A 14532-nucleotide genomic window follows, 5' to 3' on the forward strand; every position below is an offset into this window, starting at 1 on the left:
ATATGTGAAATAAATAACTACCATTAACTAAATCTTATCAGATTTCACATCAATCATTAGAACAACGAAAAAATTAAAATTTAACTGCAATCACTAAATGATAAGAATCAGTAACATTGTTTTATTTAAGTGCTGTTAAAATAACTGTTGATATAGAACTTCAAAATAATTGACAAAATGTTATGGGCTTCCAAATTACCTACATTTTAAACCAACATCCCAAAAGGGGTACTCAGTTCATGTATTTTTTAACACTAGGTATCTTTCTCTAAAAGTCTGATGTTTTCATTGATTTCATTATGTATACTGTTATAGTTATCGGCACGAATCTTGAGCTCTGACCTACATCTGCGCAGAAGTGCTTTATTGGCTCCCTTTTGTGGTATGAAGTGAGGCGCGGGGGCGGGCTAAAGCGGTGATTGGCCCGCAGTGCATCGCGTCATATGATTTTTAGTGCGTGCTTAAAGCGAGTTTTTAGGGTTCCGTACCCAAAGGGCAAAACGGGACCCTATTTTCCGTCCGTCTCATGAACCGTTATAGTTAGAGAGTTGAAATTTTCACAGATGATGTATTTTTGTTGCCGCTGTGACAACAAAATTTGTTAATAATAATTTTATTTTATTTTGGGTGGCTCCCATACAACAAACGTGTTTTTTGTCTGTTTTATAAATAATAGTACGGAACCCTTCGTGCATGATTCCGACTCACACTTGGCTGTATTTTTTAAATTCTTGTCTATTAAATAAAACCTTCTTTCCTCAATTCCAGCGATGAACAGTTAATGTTCGATGGCAGCACGGAGGCTTTACTTCAGAAGTTCCTGCAGAACAACCCTCAGACCGGCAACCTTGGATCCCTGGTGCAGGTGTTCATCACCAGGGCTACTGAACTGCTGGCAGCTCCCAATAGTGACAAGTAAGTGGATAGTTTTATAATTAACTAGCTTTCGCCCGCGGTTTTACCCGCTTCCCGTAGCCGGATGGTTACAAAACTATCCTAAAACCTTCTCCCGGGTCTAAGTTACTTCCCTCTAATTTACAGTCAAATCGGTCAAGCCGTTTTCATGTTATGTCGTGACAACGGAAAGCGGGTTTCATTTTTATATATTTAGATGAAAGGAATATTTTTAACCGACTTCAAAAGAAGAAGATTCTCAGTTTGAACTGTATGTGTGTTGTGTATGTTTATGTGCAACCATCCCACTTTTGGGTTAACCGATTTTGATGCGGTTTTCAGTATAGTTGTCGACTTGGAGAAGGTTTTAGGTCGATATTTATAAATTATTGAAGTCGGTCTTATTTCTTTGCAAAATGTTTTTTATCGTGTCCTCTCTTATACGAGAAATCTTATTTAAATTCCTTTCTTTAATGAACTGGTAGGTATATAATAAGAAGTTATATAATAATATTTTATATGTAAATTGTACACTTATTTACTAATTTTGCGAAAACTTACACCCATCTTTTTATGAGAAACCATGTAACTACCCTCCCGCTGTGGGTGCAGCGAGGGAGTGTCAGACTCTTACTGACTTAAACCCACCATTTTCCTTCAAAACTCTAAACTTATTTATTTTTTGAATATGGGTACATGTGGATCTTGTATTATTTAACAAGAGGAGCGTTGACCATATCCTACCATAAGGTTTGCAAAATTAAACTATTAAATGTAAAAGTAGATTTATAAATATACAAAGCAATTTTGATAAAATTACTGTATGCTAAAAATAACAATTTTATAAAATTGCTGTATGATAAAATAACTGAAATTCACGTTTTCTGAGTACCTACTAAATACACTACAAACTAGACTATATAACAAAGTCTTTTCGCATATAATGTAGTAGGTTTTTTCAATAGTAATTTTCGTAACATTTTAGTCCCTTTATGCACCGGGGTCGCGGCAACTCGTATAAGAACTACTCTTTAAAACCTTGGACCTAGCTATTGACGTTACATTTGTATTTTTGAACTGCAGTTTGACGCAAAGAAAAAGAACAAACAAGCATGAATTTGTATAAATGCGAATTTATTCACAGTTAATTGCGCAGTCGCTTAACTAAAATCTTCAATTAACAGCCGTTCCCAATTTTCCTGAACCTGAACCTTTTTGTGCACTGCTTAAAAACTATTCTATCAGACAGAACTTCTAACCAGTCAACCATTTTTATTAAAATATCTTGCAACTTTGGAAAGGATATAATGCCTGAGGCAGGTGCTGCACTACCTGAAAAATATTAAAGATATATTATATACTCCAATATAGACTGAACACCCACGTCTCCGATATCGGTGACCGATTTTTGTAGGAGAAAATAGAACACACACGTCCTACAAAAAGTGTGTGCTAAGTATGAATGTAGAATCTGGATGGAGAGGAAGAGGAAGACCTAAGAAAAGATAGATGGATTGCCTGAAAGATGACATGAATAGGAAGGGAGTGAGTGTCAGTATGACGAGTGACAGGGGAAAATGGAAGAGGATGACATATTGCGCCGACCTTAAATAGAATTGGGAACAGGGCAGGAGAAAGAAGAATGTCCTACAAAATATCGGTCCGATTGTCTGTCCTACACAAAGTTTGACGTGAGCATGAAGCCGGTACGGGCAGTTCCCACGGGACTCGGGTGAAACCGCTTAAAGTCGGCTAGTGGTTAACAAATGTGTAAATATTGTAGAAGTACATATTATGGGTTGTGTTTCGGATGGCACGTTAAACTGTAGGTCCCGGCTGTCATTGAACATCCTTGACAGTCGTTACGGGTAGTCAGAAACCTGCAAGTCTGACGCCAGTCTAACCAAGGGGTGTCAGGTCGCCCGGGAAACTGGGTTGAGGAGGTCATATAGGCAGTCGCTTCTTGTAAAGCACTGGTACTCAGCTGAATCCGGTTAGAATGGAAGCCGACTCCAACATAGTTGGGAAAAGGCTCGGGAGGTGATACATCTTATGGGATGATGATCAATCAAGGAGCATTGCAATATTGCTGTAAAGCACTAATTACAATACCAATAGATTTTACGTTATACTAAAACATTTTCTTTAAAATATTCTTCTATATTCTCACAAAAGTCTATAGAACATGAGTCTTACCAACATTAATTTGTTCTTGGACCTGGTGTCTATTCGGAAAAGTGTCATTCTGCTGCATCGGATATCCTGAAAAGCGAACCAATTATTATCATTTATTTATTTATTACATATTAAGATAATCACATAATTATGCCATAATTATAATAAGTTATGCCATTTTATATACCTAGGTCAAGTTTGCGCTCCCAATTATAGGCAATCACATCATAAACATGTAATCGTTACTTGGACAATTGGACTATTTACTAACTTATACCCTTTCTGACGAAAAAGCAATGTTCAAATTGGATGCCAAACGACGGAGTTATGCGCGAACAAATATATATTTTTTAAATATCCCAATTGAGTGCCTCCCCTTTTGGGAAGTCAGTAAAAGTTCGTAATTTTTATGCCTAGTGACCACTTAATTTAAAATATAACATCAATTCTTACAACACAGAAACAAGAACATAGAAGGAAAACATCTTGAGGAAACCTGGACTATATAGTCTGAAATCACCAACCCGCATTGAGCAAGCGTGGTGATTAATGCTCAATCCTTCTCCGTGTGAGAGGAGGCCGCAGCCCAGCAGTGGGACAACAAAAGGCTGTAACAAAACATCAATTCTTACCATAGATTATTGGCTCTCTATCCGGAATACTGTAATTCTGCACAGGGATATCTGAAAGCAAATCCAATTTTAGTCAGACCGATTTTATATTTAAAAGTTAAGCTCATGCAAGTAGCTTACGTAATTAAGTTACGATAAAGAGAATGCCCAAAAGCCGTCTACTAATGTATCACGTTACAGAACCAAAACAATATAAAAATTTATCATCTTCCGAGCCTTTTCCCAACGATGTTGAGGAGGTCAGATAGGCAGTCGCTCCTTGTAAAGCACTGGTACTCAGCTGCATCCGGTTAGACTGGAAGCCAACCCCAACATAGTTGGGAAAAGGCTCGGAGATGAGATGAGTGAATTTCGCTCTTACCATAGTTTTGTGGTATCCAAGTTTCAGGTGGTGGTGGTGTAGCATTCAATTGTGTAAGCATTTCTGAAAGCAAAACAAATTATGTTAGGAAAAGGTTACATATTAATATTATGAAACAACTATAATCCATTGGAATATAATAGGTAAACGGTTTCTGTGATTCAATAATGCAAACTACTGTATACTATAGACCAATCGCAAACCAATGGAATGTCATTGGTATACGATTGGTCTTATATTAGTAGCAGAATGCTCGCTAAAACTGCTATTGCGATTCAATTTATATTCAATGTTGACATTATTAACTTAGCAGAATCGGGCCCCTGTTCAGTAGTTCCAACTCGCAAGCCAAACAGACAGGTATTAAGAAATAAATGAATTTTGGAAACTAAATATACGTAAGTCTTACCATAGTTTTGTGGTGTCGTTTCTTCGAGTGGTGTAGTGGCATTCAGTTCTGTAAGGATTTCTGAAAGAAAAACACATTTGGCCTTACTACTAAAACTTCAACATCTGTTTACACTTGTCTAAAAAATTCAAATTATGACGTTGAAATAAGGTCCATTTTGGAACCAAATTTTTTTAGACAAGTATTTGACACATGGTTAAGTTTTTGTAGTAAGACCAATTAGAAAAAGGTTTAGAAAAAGGTTACACATAATATGTATGTATATAGCAAAATTATGTTACATATTTTAGCCAGTTAAACGACTTATATGGTAGTATTGTTTCCTGCGGCGATAAAACGTACGCCTATGTCCATTTCAAGCTCTTAACTATCCCTGTACCATATATTGAAATCTGTTCTGTACCCAGTTTTGATGATGAAACCAAATAGACAGACAGATTGGGATTATAAAATAAATGAATATAATATATATAATGAATATAATAAATTGTAACTAAATACTACTAAATAGTTAGGAGTATTGGCTTGCCGGGTAACTGGATTGAGGAGGTCAGATATGGCAGTCGCTCCTTGTAAAGCACCGGTACTCAGCTGAATCCGGTTAGACTGGAAGCCGACACCAACCTAGTTGGGAAAAAGGCTCGGTGGATGCAGTTACTACGTAAGTCTTACCATCGTTTTGTGGTGTTGTATCTTCTTGTGGTGTAGTAACATTCAATTGTATAAGGATTTCTGAAAGCACAACCAATTATGGTTAGAAAAAGGTTACATATTATAATGATACACGTTAAAATTTAGGTCCCGGCTATCATTGAACATCCTTGGCAGTCGTTACGGGTAGTCAGAAGCTAGCAAGTCTGACACCAGTCTAACCAAGGGGTATCGGGTTGCTCGGGTAACTGGGTTGAGGAGGTCAGATGGCAGTCACTTCTTGTAAAGCACTGGTACTCAGCTGACCCCAACATAGTTGTTAGTAGTAACAACATAATTTGTTTAGTGGTCATAGCCGATAAACTAAACAAACAGGGATTATAGAATAAATGAATAAAGAATGGTACCTAAATAGGAACTAACGTAACTAGACTTCTAACGTAAGTCTTACCATAATTTTGTGGCGTTGTCTCTTCAAGTGGAATAGTAGTATTCAATGTTATTGGGATTTCTGGAAGCAAAACCAATGTATTGAGTTTTGACAAAGACAAAGAGATGAATCTAGAATTTTTAAACTTACATAATTTTATGTAACATAATACATTAATAAGATTTATATGTAATATAATTGTATGTATTTTATGTATGTGATTTTGGTTTAGGGCCAAAATGCTCCGTGCCGTTGCTCATGACTTTTATTGTATTTTTAGATTCATACTTATTCATGCAAAAGTTATTTTAAGAAAACTGACGTTTATATTGTCGTTGAATTTGAGCCTAATTCTATAAGAAATACAGTTACTTACCATTTATCCTAGTATCAGCACTCACTAATATAAAACACCAAAATAATATGAAGAAATGCTTCATTTTACCCAACTACGCAACTCAAAATGCGATTTATTTTAGTTGCTACGTAGATATTGTAAGAAATTCAACAACGTTGTGAGCTAAGGTCCAGCCAGAGCAAGTATTTAATACCTACTATATTGGTTGGGGTCTAAAAATATATAAAACGGGAATACGAGTTTTATTTGATACAGGTTTAACAAGATGCCCTTGGTATAGCAGGGTTAATTAGGGTTCCGTACCCAAAGGGTAAAACTGGACTCTATTGTATAATTTCTTATGATATAACATTTGGTAAGGCATATTAAAATAATGTCACTTTAAAAAAAAGTCGTGGTGGCCCAGTGGGTAAAGGACCAACCTCTCAAGTATGAGGGCGCGGGTTCGATCCCAGGTCAGGCAAGTACCAATGCAACTTTTCTAAGTTTCTATGTACTTTCTAAGCATATCTTAGACACCATTGACTGTGTTTCGGATGGCACGTTAAACTGTAGGTCCCGGCTGTCATTGAACATCCTTGGCAGTCGTTACGGGTAGTCAGAAGCCAGTAAGTCTGACACCAGTCTAACCAAGGGGTATCGGGTTGCCCTCGTAACTGGGTTGAGGAAGTCAGATAGGCAGTCGCTTCTTGTAAAGCACTGGTACTCAGCTGAATCCGGTTAGACTGGAAGCCGACCCCAACATGATTGGGAAAAGGCTCGGAGGATGATTAAAATAATGCCACTTTCATTTACTGTTTTGGAATAAGGGCAGGAGGATGATTTCATTTATTGTTTCGATGGAAAAAAGCATTTAAAGCAAAATAAATAAACATCAAGCTTGAAGTGATAAATGTGACGTCACAGTTTATATTTCACACAAATTGCATAAAAATGATATTTTTTGTCAATACAATAAATGTATTAAATTTGACCAGTCGTCAACTGCTATTTCGTCAATTACATATTATCAACATTGCGGTTTTAAAATCTCCAATTATTTCCAGTTTCACCATTTTGATATCCGGACCGTTTTCAGTTGTCAAACCGCTGAGAGTATTTGTGGATATATGAAAGGTGGCGCTTTATTTGTACCTGAAATTACAAAATTAATTAGCAATATCTAGTAGTATTATACATCCCTACTAGTAGTATTATAAATGCGAAAGTAACTCTGTATGTCTGTCTGTCTGTTACGCTTTCACGTCTAAACCACTGAACCGATTTTAATAAAGGACAATGCTCATGAAGTATGAGAAAAACCCAGGCCCGGCGCAAATGAAATGTAACTCAAAATATAGGTAAAATAAGTAATTAAATATTACATAGGGGCATTATCGAAATCAGTGGCTATATGTGTGAAATTGCTATTCGAATTTTAACATCTGCGGTACATTGCTACTCAAGATTTTAGTGGTAACATAATGTATTAGTAAAAGGAACAGCAAACAGATACAGTTGTGGTTTAAGAGTGTACATAATGACATGTTTATAGCAACTTCTCCACTATTCTACCTACTTTTACAAGATAATAGGATGATAGAACTAAAACAGGATATGAATGTACTTTTCATTTTAATAATAACGCTTAAAAGTCATCGATTCTTTATTTCTAACACGACGAGATCCAAAATGTTGCGGGATGCGCGAACTGTTCCTCATGTCCAGCCCACCCTAAGTAATGTAAAACGCTCATGACGCGATGACGTGGGCGCTGCAGCCTGTACTTCGGTATTGATTTATCTTTTTGGAGAAGCTTATTACTTGCCATATTACTTGTTTGTTGTTTCAGATAGCACTTTAATTAAACTATAAGCCCCAGCTGCTCATGTTACTCCTTTAAAAATCAAATAGCAATTTCATACATTTAGCCATTGATTTCGATGATGCCTCCTATGCAGTATTTAATTACTTATTATTACTTATAATTTGAGTTACTTTTCGTTTGCGCCGGGCTTGGGTTTTGAGCATTGTCCTTTGGTACAGAGATAGAGTTGACCTTGAGAAAGAACATAGGATAGTTTTATCCCGTACTTTTGAAGAGTTCTCTTGGAAACGTGATCTAACCGAACTCTACGCGGGCGAAGCCGCGGGAGGAAGCTAGTTTATATATAAACAAATGTAGTGCGAGTCCTTAAGACGCAAAATGATTTTACAGGCAGGTTTTCTTTTTGCTGTTGTGAAGAAGAAAGAAGAAATTCTTACTGTTATTATTTTTCTTCTTAAACGGGCTAATCAGGGCTTTGGTTTTCCTCTGGCTTGTTCGTAAATATGTTCCAATTGCCTCGGCGGTAGAATATTGTTGTGAACTATGAATGGCGGCCTTTTGTACCTGAAATTATAAAAGGTTCCTGAAATCTATTGAAAAAAAATTTTTTGAACTTCTAGCTTCCGGCCGCGGCTTCGCCCGCGTGGTGTGTTGATAAATATGTACTTATGTATGTTTTAATTTAGAGTACCACCTAGCTACAGACCAAATCTCAACCAAATCGGCCCATCAGTTTTGCGTGAAAGAATAACAAACATACATCCATACATTCTCACAAACTTTCACATGTACATATAATATTAGTAGGATAGTAGGATGATTTCAACTGCAAAAATACTGTTTTATTTATTGATATAATCCTATATTACGTTTGGACACAAGATGGTGAACCATCCGCGGACCGACCGCACGGAATGTTGCTAGACCTTGTGATAGGTTGGATCATCAAAATAATTACTAATGTAACTTATGGACACACTCAGACACGCCCAGTTTCTTCATCAAAAGTAAAAGTCAAAGTAATGTCTAAAGTAAAAGTAACGTCAAATTCGTTTTTCAAGGCTAAAGTGACAGCAAAACTAATAGAAAAATTAATTTGACCGTTACTTTTACTTTAGACATTACTGACTTTACTAACTTTACTTTGATGAAGAAACTGGCTGTTAATGGTTACTTAAGCCGTTCCTTAGTGCAGAATGCCTATGAGAGTCTGTCACTAAGGAGTGACTTGAGTAATCATTAAATGTCTCTGAGTGCGGGGATAGAATCTAAAATTAAAATTAAAGAAACTAAGAATTTTGGACATCAATAACTTATTTGTGAAGGATATTTTGATGAAACTTAGAATCATGTGTCTCAAAGTTATATCCACTACATAATTAAAGAAATATGCACTAACCTTTGTTCCTCTTATCAGCAGCGACCAGTAGAAAACACAAGAACAATATATATAAAAGCTTCATTTTTACTAAGTAAGTTAATATCGTATGGAGTGCAACAACTTTGTGGTTAAAGACGAAGTCAGAACAACCATTTAATACTGAGTATACCTAATGATATGCGCTCAATAAAGTAGAACACAGAAGTACAACTTATCCTGCCGGGGCTGCGGGTTGTTCGAAAGAGATACCGCGGCCCTGGTTCATAAAAGGCCTACGACGGAACACGACGGTTTTAGTCAGTAAGAGTCTGACACTCCCTCACCGCTGCTAACCCACAGCGGGAGGGTCATTGATGATTTTAAGGTCGTTAAAAAAAAGAAGTACAACTTATACAGGAATTAATTTTATTCAGTGCGCAAATTTTGACAACTTATAGTTAAATAAGTTTTATAGATACGTATATTTTTATTTTGTTGTGTTTTAGTACCTACAAAAAGAATAGTTATCGATAGCTAAAGATGTTTATTTTGTAACCGATTGTACGGTCACAGTCCTCATGGTAGTTACGGCGGCAACGCGCGTGAGAATAGTTATAGCAGTGGTTCCCAAACTTATTTTGTCTAATGCCCACTTTGAGAATAAATATTTTTAGCGCCCCCATTTTTAGGGTTCCGTACCCAAAGGGTAAAACAGGACCCTATTGTTTTCGCTCCTCTGTCCGTCCGTCCGTCCGTCTGTCACCAGGCGGTATCTCATGAACCGTGATAGTTGAGAGAGTTGAAATTTTCACAGATGATGTATTCAGTGCCGATTTTAACTCTACCAGCGCCTTGGGCAAGATTTCTATGGCGCCCTCCAACTGCAATTCAAACCCATACAAAAACAGAGACATATGTAGTTACCGATTGCGCGAGCGAAGCGAGCGATTTTATAGTTAACAAGTCAATGCAAAATTACGTTAAATGTAGCCCAATCGTACATAAGTTATTGCTGGTTGGTGAATGCAAAACATGGGAACATACCTTCTGATTGCGCGAGCGAAGCGAGCGTCAGAATGTTATATTTTAGAACTCAAAGAAAAATTAATTAAAATGTGGCCCAAACGTACATAACTCTTTGTTGGTGTTGGCACCTATGTATTAAAATTTTGGGACTTAAAGTCATCATCCTCCTCCGAGCCTTTTCCCAATCATGTTGGGGTCGGCTTCCAGTCTAACCGGATTCAGCTGAGTACCAGTGCTTTACAAGAAGCGACTGCCTATCTGACCTCCTCAACCCAGTTACCCGGGCAACCCGATACCCCTTGGTTAGACTGGTGTCAGACTTACTGGCTTCTGACTACCCGTAACGACTGCCAAGGATGTTCAATGACAGCCAGGACCTACAGTTTAACGTGCCATCCGAAACACAGTCAATGGTATCTAAGATATACTTAGAAACACTTAAACTTAAACTTAAAGTAGTACCGTAAATAAGAAAGTTCATATGGAAAATAGAAGTTACTTTCTTATTAATAAAAGGACTTAAAAACGACGCTACCTTTTGCTAGGGTAGACTAAAAAATTTTAAAATAAAAAACTGTAAAGTGAAGCAAACCCGAAAATTTTCGAGTTTTGTATCACTAAAGTCCTAAACATATAAAATAAAAGGCAACTGTGAAGTGATGAAGCCGCGAGCGAAAAGTTTTGAGTAGGACATAAAAGTAGTGTTTGTTCGAGAATTTCTCGAATTTAACGCGGAATTAAATACAAATTAAAAGAAACCGTGACTGGATCGTCAGTCAGCTGTATGTTTGTTTCTTCCGTGCTCCAACTTTGAGCAATCTTTTAATTCATATTAGTTGATGTTCCCAAGTTGTTGTTGAGAGTAAAGAAAATTACAAATGACCCCCAGGCCGCTACACAACGCCCCATTTTCTTTCTGGGTCTCTTACCGCCCCTTGAGACCTGCAGCGCCCACAGGGGGCGTTATCATACTTTGGGAAACACTGAGTTATAGTATCCATATTTTGCTGATTTTAGGGCGGATAAAAAATTAAAATATTTTTTTACTGATGATGCAGATATAAACTACATTTAAATTACAATAGGGTATTACATGCATTTTTGAAATATATCTTAAATAAATTCTTTAGTCTTAATATATCTCTAAAAAATTAAAAATAATTTTTTTTCTCACGTTATGTACGAATATAAATTAATTGTTTTATCATAATTTCAAATTTCGCGCGTATTTCGCGAAAACGCGGCACACAACGGACGCCATGATTGTTTTGGTCATGACGTCATTACGTTAGTGTTAATGTATTGAAAATTTTAATAATGAGTAATTATGCTCCGCATCGTTGGTGTGTTGTTTCTGAATGTGAGAACACTAGTGTAAAACACCAGACAAATTATGGATTCAAGTACCAGTGGATATAAATATGAGAAACACTTGGTTAAAAGTTGTTTACTACCGTAATGATGTCATTAGCATGGCGGCGACATTTCGTAGTGTTCAAAGACAGATAAAAACCTAAAACTTTAAACTACAATAAAAATTATATTTATGTACCTTACGAAGTGAAACTAACATTTCCCGATTTCATCTAGACTAAAATACCCTATTATAATATTAAATATAAAAACATTTAATTTGTATAGATTATTATTAAACTGATCTGGCTGAAAACTGGCTATTCTTAGAACCAGGAACCTAAAGTAGTTCTCTTCTGAATTTTTCAAAATTGGACTAGTACTTCCTGAGATTTCATCCATAGTGAAACCTAAGTTTTCTCAAGTTATTTATCCTCAATACATACTCGCCTTGAATGACAATCATATAAAATAAGCAGCATAACTTCTGATATTATTCTGTTTTATACACTATGGATAATTCCTATAAGTTTTCCTTAATACGGGATTTGTCATCACTCATTCAAAGGGGCGCGAGCCAATTCAACTGTTTAGTCCTTTGTTTGAATATAATTTGTCTCATCGCTATCAAAATTGTTTTGATTCAGATTCGCGGTGGAAAAAGTCCCTTTTAGGTATCCGTACCCAAAGGGTAAAACGGGACCCTATTGTTTTCGCTCCTCTGTCCGTCCGTCTGTCACCAGGCTGTATCTCATGAACCGTGATAGTTAGAGAGTTGAAATTTTCACAGATGATGTATTTCTGTTGCCGCTATAACAACAACAAACAAATACTGAAAACTAGAATAAAATACATATTTTGGGGGCTCCCATACAACAAACGTGATTTTTTGCTCATTTTCTAAATAATGGTACGGAACCCTTCGTGCGCGAGTCCGACTCGCACTTCGCCGGTTATTTTACCGACCGCGTCAGGATCGGTTAAGTTTTGGGATGTGTATTGTGTATGTATTTCTGCTGACATCATATAGAGTTTTTAAGGACATGTATGTAACATGGGGTAGGATTGCCCGCTAAATATCTTGGTTAAGGAGGTCCTATAGGCAGTCGCTTTATGTATGCGGCGATCTGTTAATCAGATACCTTCGGTCTAGGCTAGACAAATGATGTATCATTTAATTCTTAGTAAGTACCTACTCTTAATTGTGAGTGATACCTGGATACCTTTTCCCAACAGGGGCCCGATTCTCCTAAGTTAATAATGTCAAAATCGAATAGAAATCGAATCGCAATATGATCGCAATAGCAGTTTTAACCATATCGGGCATTCTGCTACTAATAAAAGACCAATCGTATTCGATTGACATTTGATTGGTGTGCGATTGGTCTGCTATTTTGGTGATTTTGGTCTAAGTATACGGTAGTTTGCTGTACAATGATTTTGCAATCGTAAATCATTTGCAGACAAAATGATTCATTATTGAATGACAGAAAAGGATAAAACGTTAATTTCAAAGAAAAAATAGCGGAATCCCACATACGCTTCAATCGTAATCGAGTCGGGATTGGATCTCAGTCGAACCGAGTCGAACGTGAATCGTATGTCGCTTAAGTAAAATTAAGAGAATCGGGCCCCTGTGTTGGGGTTGGCTTCCAGTCTAACAGGATGCAGCTGAGTACCAAAGCGACTGCCCACCTGGTCACCTCAGCCCAGTTACTCTACTAGTGTTAGTTTGAACAAAGGATATATTCAAACCCACAATAGTTATATTTTTCAAAAGTCTCGCAACATGGCACGCACGCTATAATAATTTTCGTAGAATATATGCAAGGGTCAATGACATTCAGGTATACTCCCTTTTCCTTTGGTAAGGACTTTGCTGTTTACAAATTCAGTTCTAGCGCGATTCCGTTGAACAATTGGATCACAATTCATACAAAATTGCCCCACGTACTCTAACAAAGTGATGTATTTAAAAAAAGATAAAAATGTTTAAAAAATATGGCATACTCTTTAATTTAATTTTTTTACACCTTCATACGAAAAATGTTCAGGCGCTAGCATAGTTGTCACTATCCGCCTTAATGGAAAGTTCTCATCAATACGAATAATGTAAGACCAAATACGAGGTACTTTACATATTCAGTTGTCGAGTTCCCTCGACCTTCTTTTAAAATTATTTAGTCCTTGTAATAGATGGTGGTTTTATTCGTTAGAAATCCTCGAATTAAACAAACACGAATTAAAATACAATTTGTTTTCAGTTGGGTAGTTGACTAGGACTTGACGGACTGAATAATATTATAAATTATATATTTTTATGATATAACATTTAGTAAGGTATCTTAAAATAATGTCCCTTTCATGCATATCTTGGGATAAGGGCAGGAGGATGCAATAAATAAAATATACATTAGGCTTGAAGTTACAAATGCGACGTCACAATTTATATTTCACACAAATTGCATAAATATTGATATTTTTGTCAGTCCAATAAATGTATTGAATTTGACCAGTCGTCAACTGCAGTTTCACGGATAATGAGCTCTCGGCGGAAGAGTGGGGATCGCTTTGCGCACCGTACACTTATGGCAATGAACCAATAAATCACTTCTGCGCAGGTGAAGGTTCAGGGCTCAATATCCTTGCCGATGATAATATACCTATGCTGTAAAATCATTTTTACTCGTTTTTCTTCTTTCCTTTTTTCTTATAAACTTGCTTTCATTATTAATTTTCTCGTAAACTGATTGATCAAGGTTCCACTGGCTTGTTTGTAAAGATGTTCCATTTGACTCCGCGGCTGAGTATTTGTGTGAACTATGAATGGTGGCGCTTTATTTGTACCTGAAATTACAAAATTAATTAGCAATATCTACTTATCGATTATCGGCCACGGCGCGGCGGCTGTTCACATGTAAGGAGATCAGCCAACTGCGCAGGACATATTATAGTGCACAAGCATTTGCGCAGACACAGGTGCACTCACTATTCCTTCACTCTCATAGCGCAATGGGAAGGCAATCCGACACGACCGGCTGTTATTGAACATCCTTGGCAGTCGCTACGGGTAGTC

At 36.8% G+C, this 14532-nt stretch overlaps 1 protein-coding gene and 1 long non-coding RNA gene across 2 annotated transcripts in view; one reads left to right on the top strand and one right to left on the bottom strand.

Annotated features, from left to right (window-relative positions):
• LOC110384623 (dymeclin) overlaps nucleotides 1-14532 on the top strand; it is a 59329-nt gene that overhangs the window by 4199 nt on the left and 40598 nt on the right. Inside the window, 1 exon segment of the mRNA XM_064042086.1 lies at nucleotides 769-915. Within this exon segment, the coding sequence (XP_063898156.1) occupies nucleotides 769-915 (147 nt within the window).
• Nucleotides 2693-4544, bottom strand: LOC110384624 (uncharacterized). Its single transcript, XR_010277869.1, has 4 exons — nucleotides 4472-4544; nucleotides 4063-4125; nucleotides 3702-3752; nucleotides 2693-3156 (listed from the first exon to the last, which is right to left on the bottom strand). It is a non-coding gene; the product is annotated as an uncharacterized LOC110384624 (long non-coding RNA).

This window comes from Helicoverpa armigera, chromosome 27 (genome assembly GCF_030705265.1).
Source record: "Helicoverpa armigera isolate CAAS_96S chromosome 27, ASM3070526v1, whole genome shotgun sequence".
In the NCBI taxonomy this organism is placed as follows: Eukaryota; Metazoa; Arthropoda; class Insecta; order Lepidoptera; family Noctuidae; genus Helicoverpa; species Helicoverpa armigera.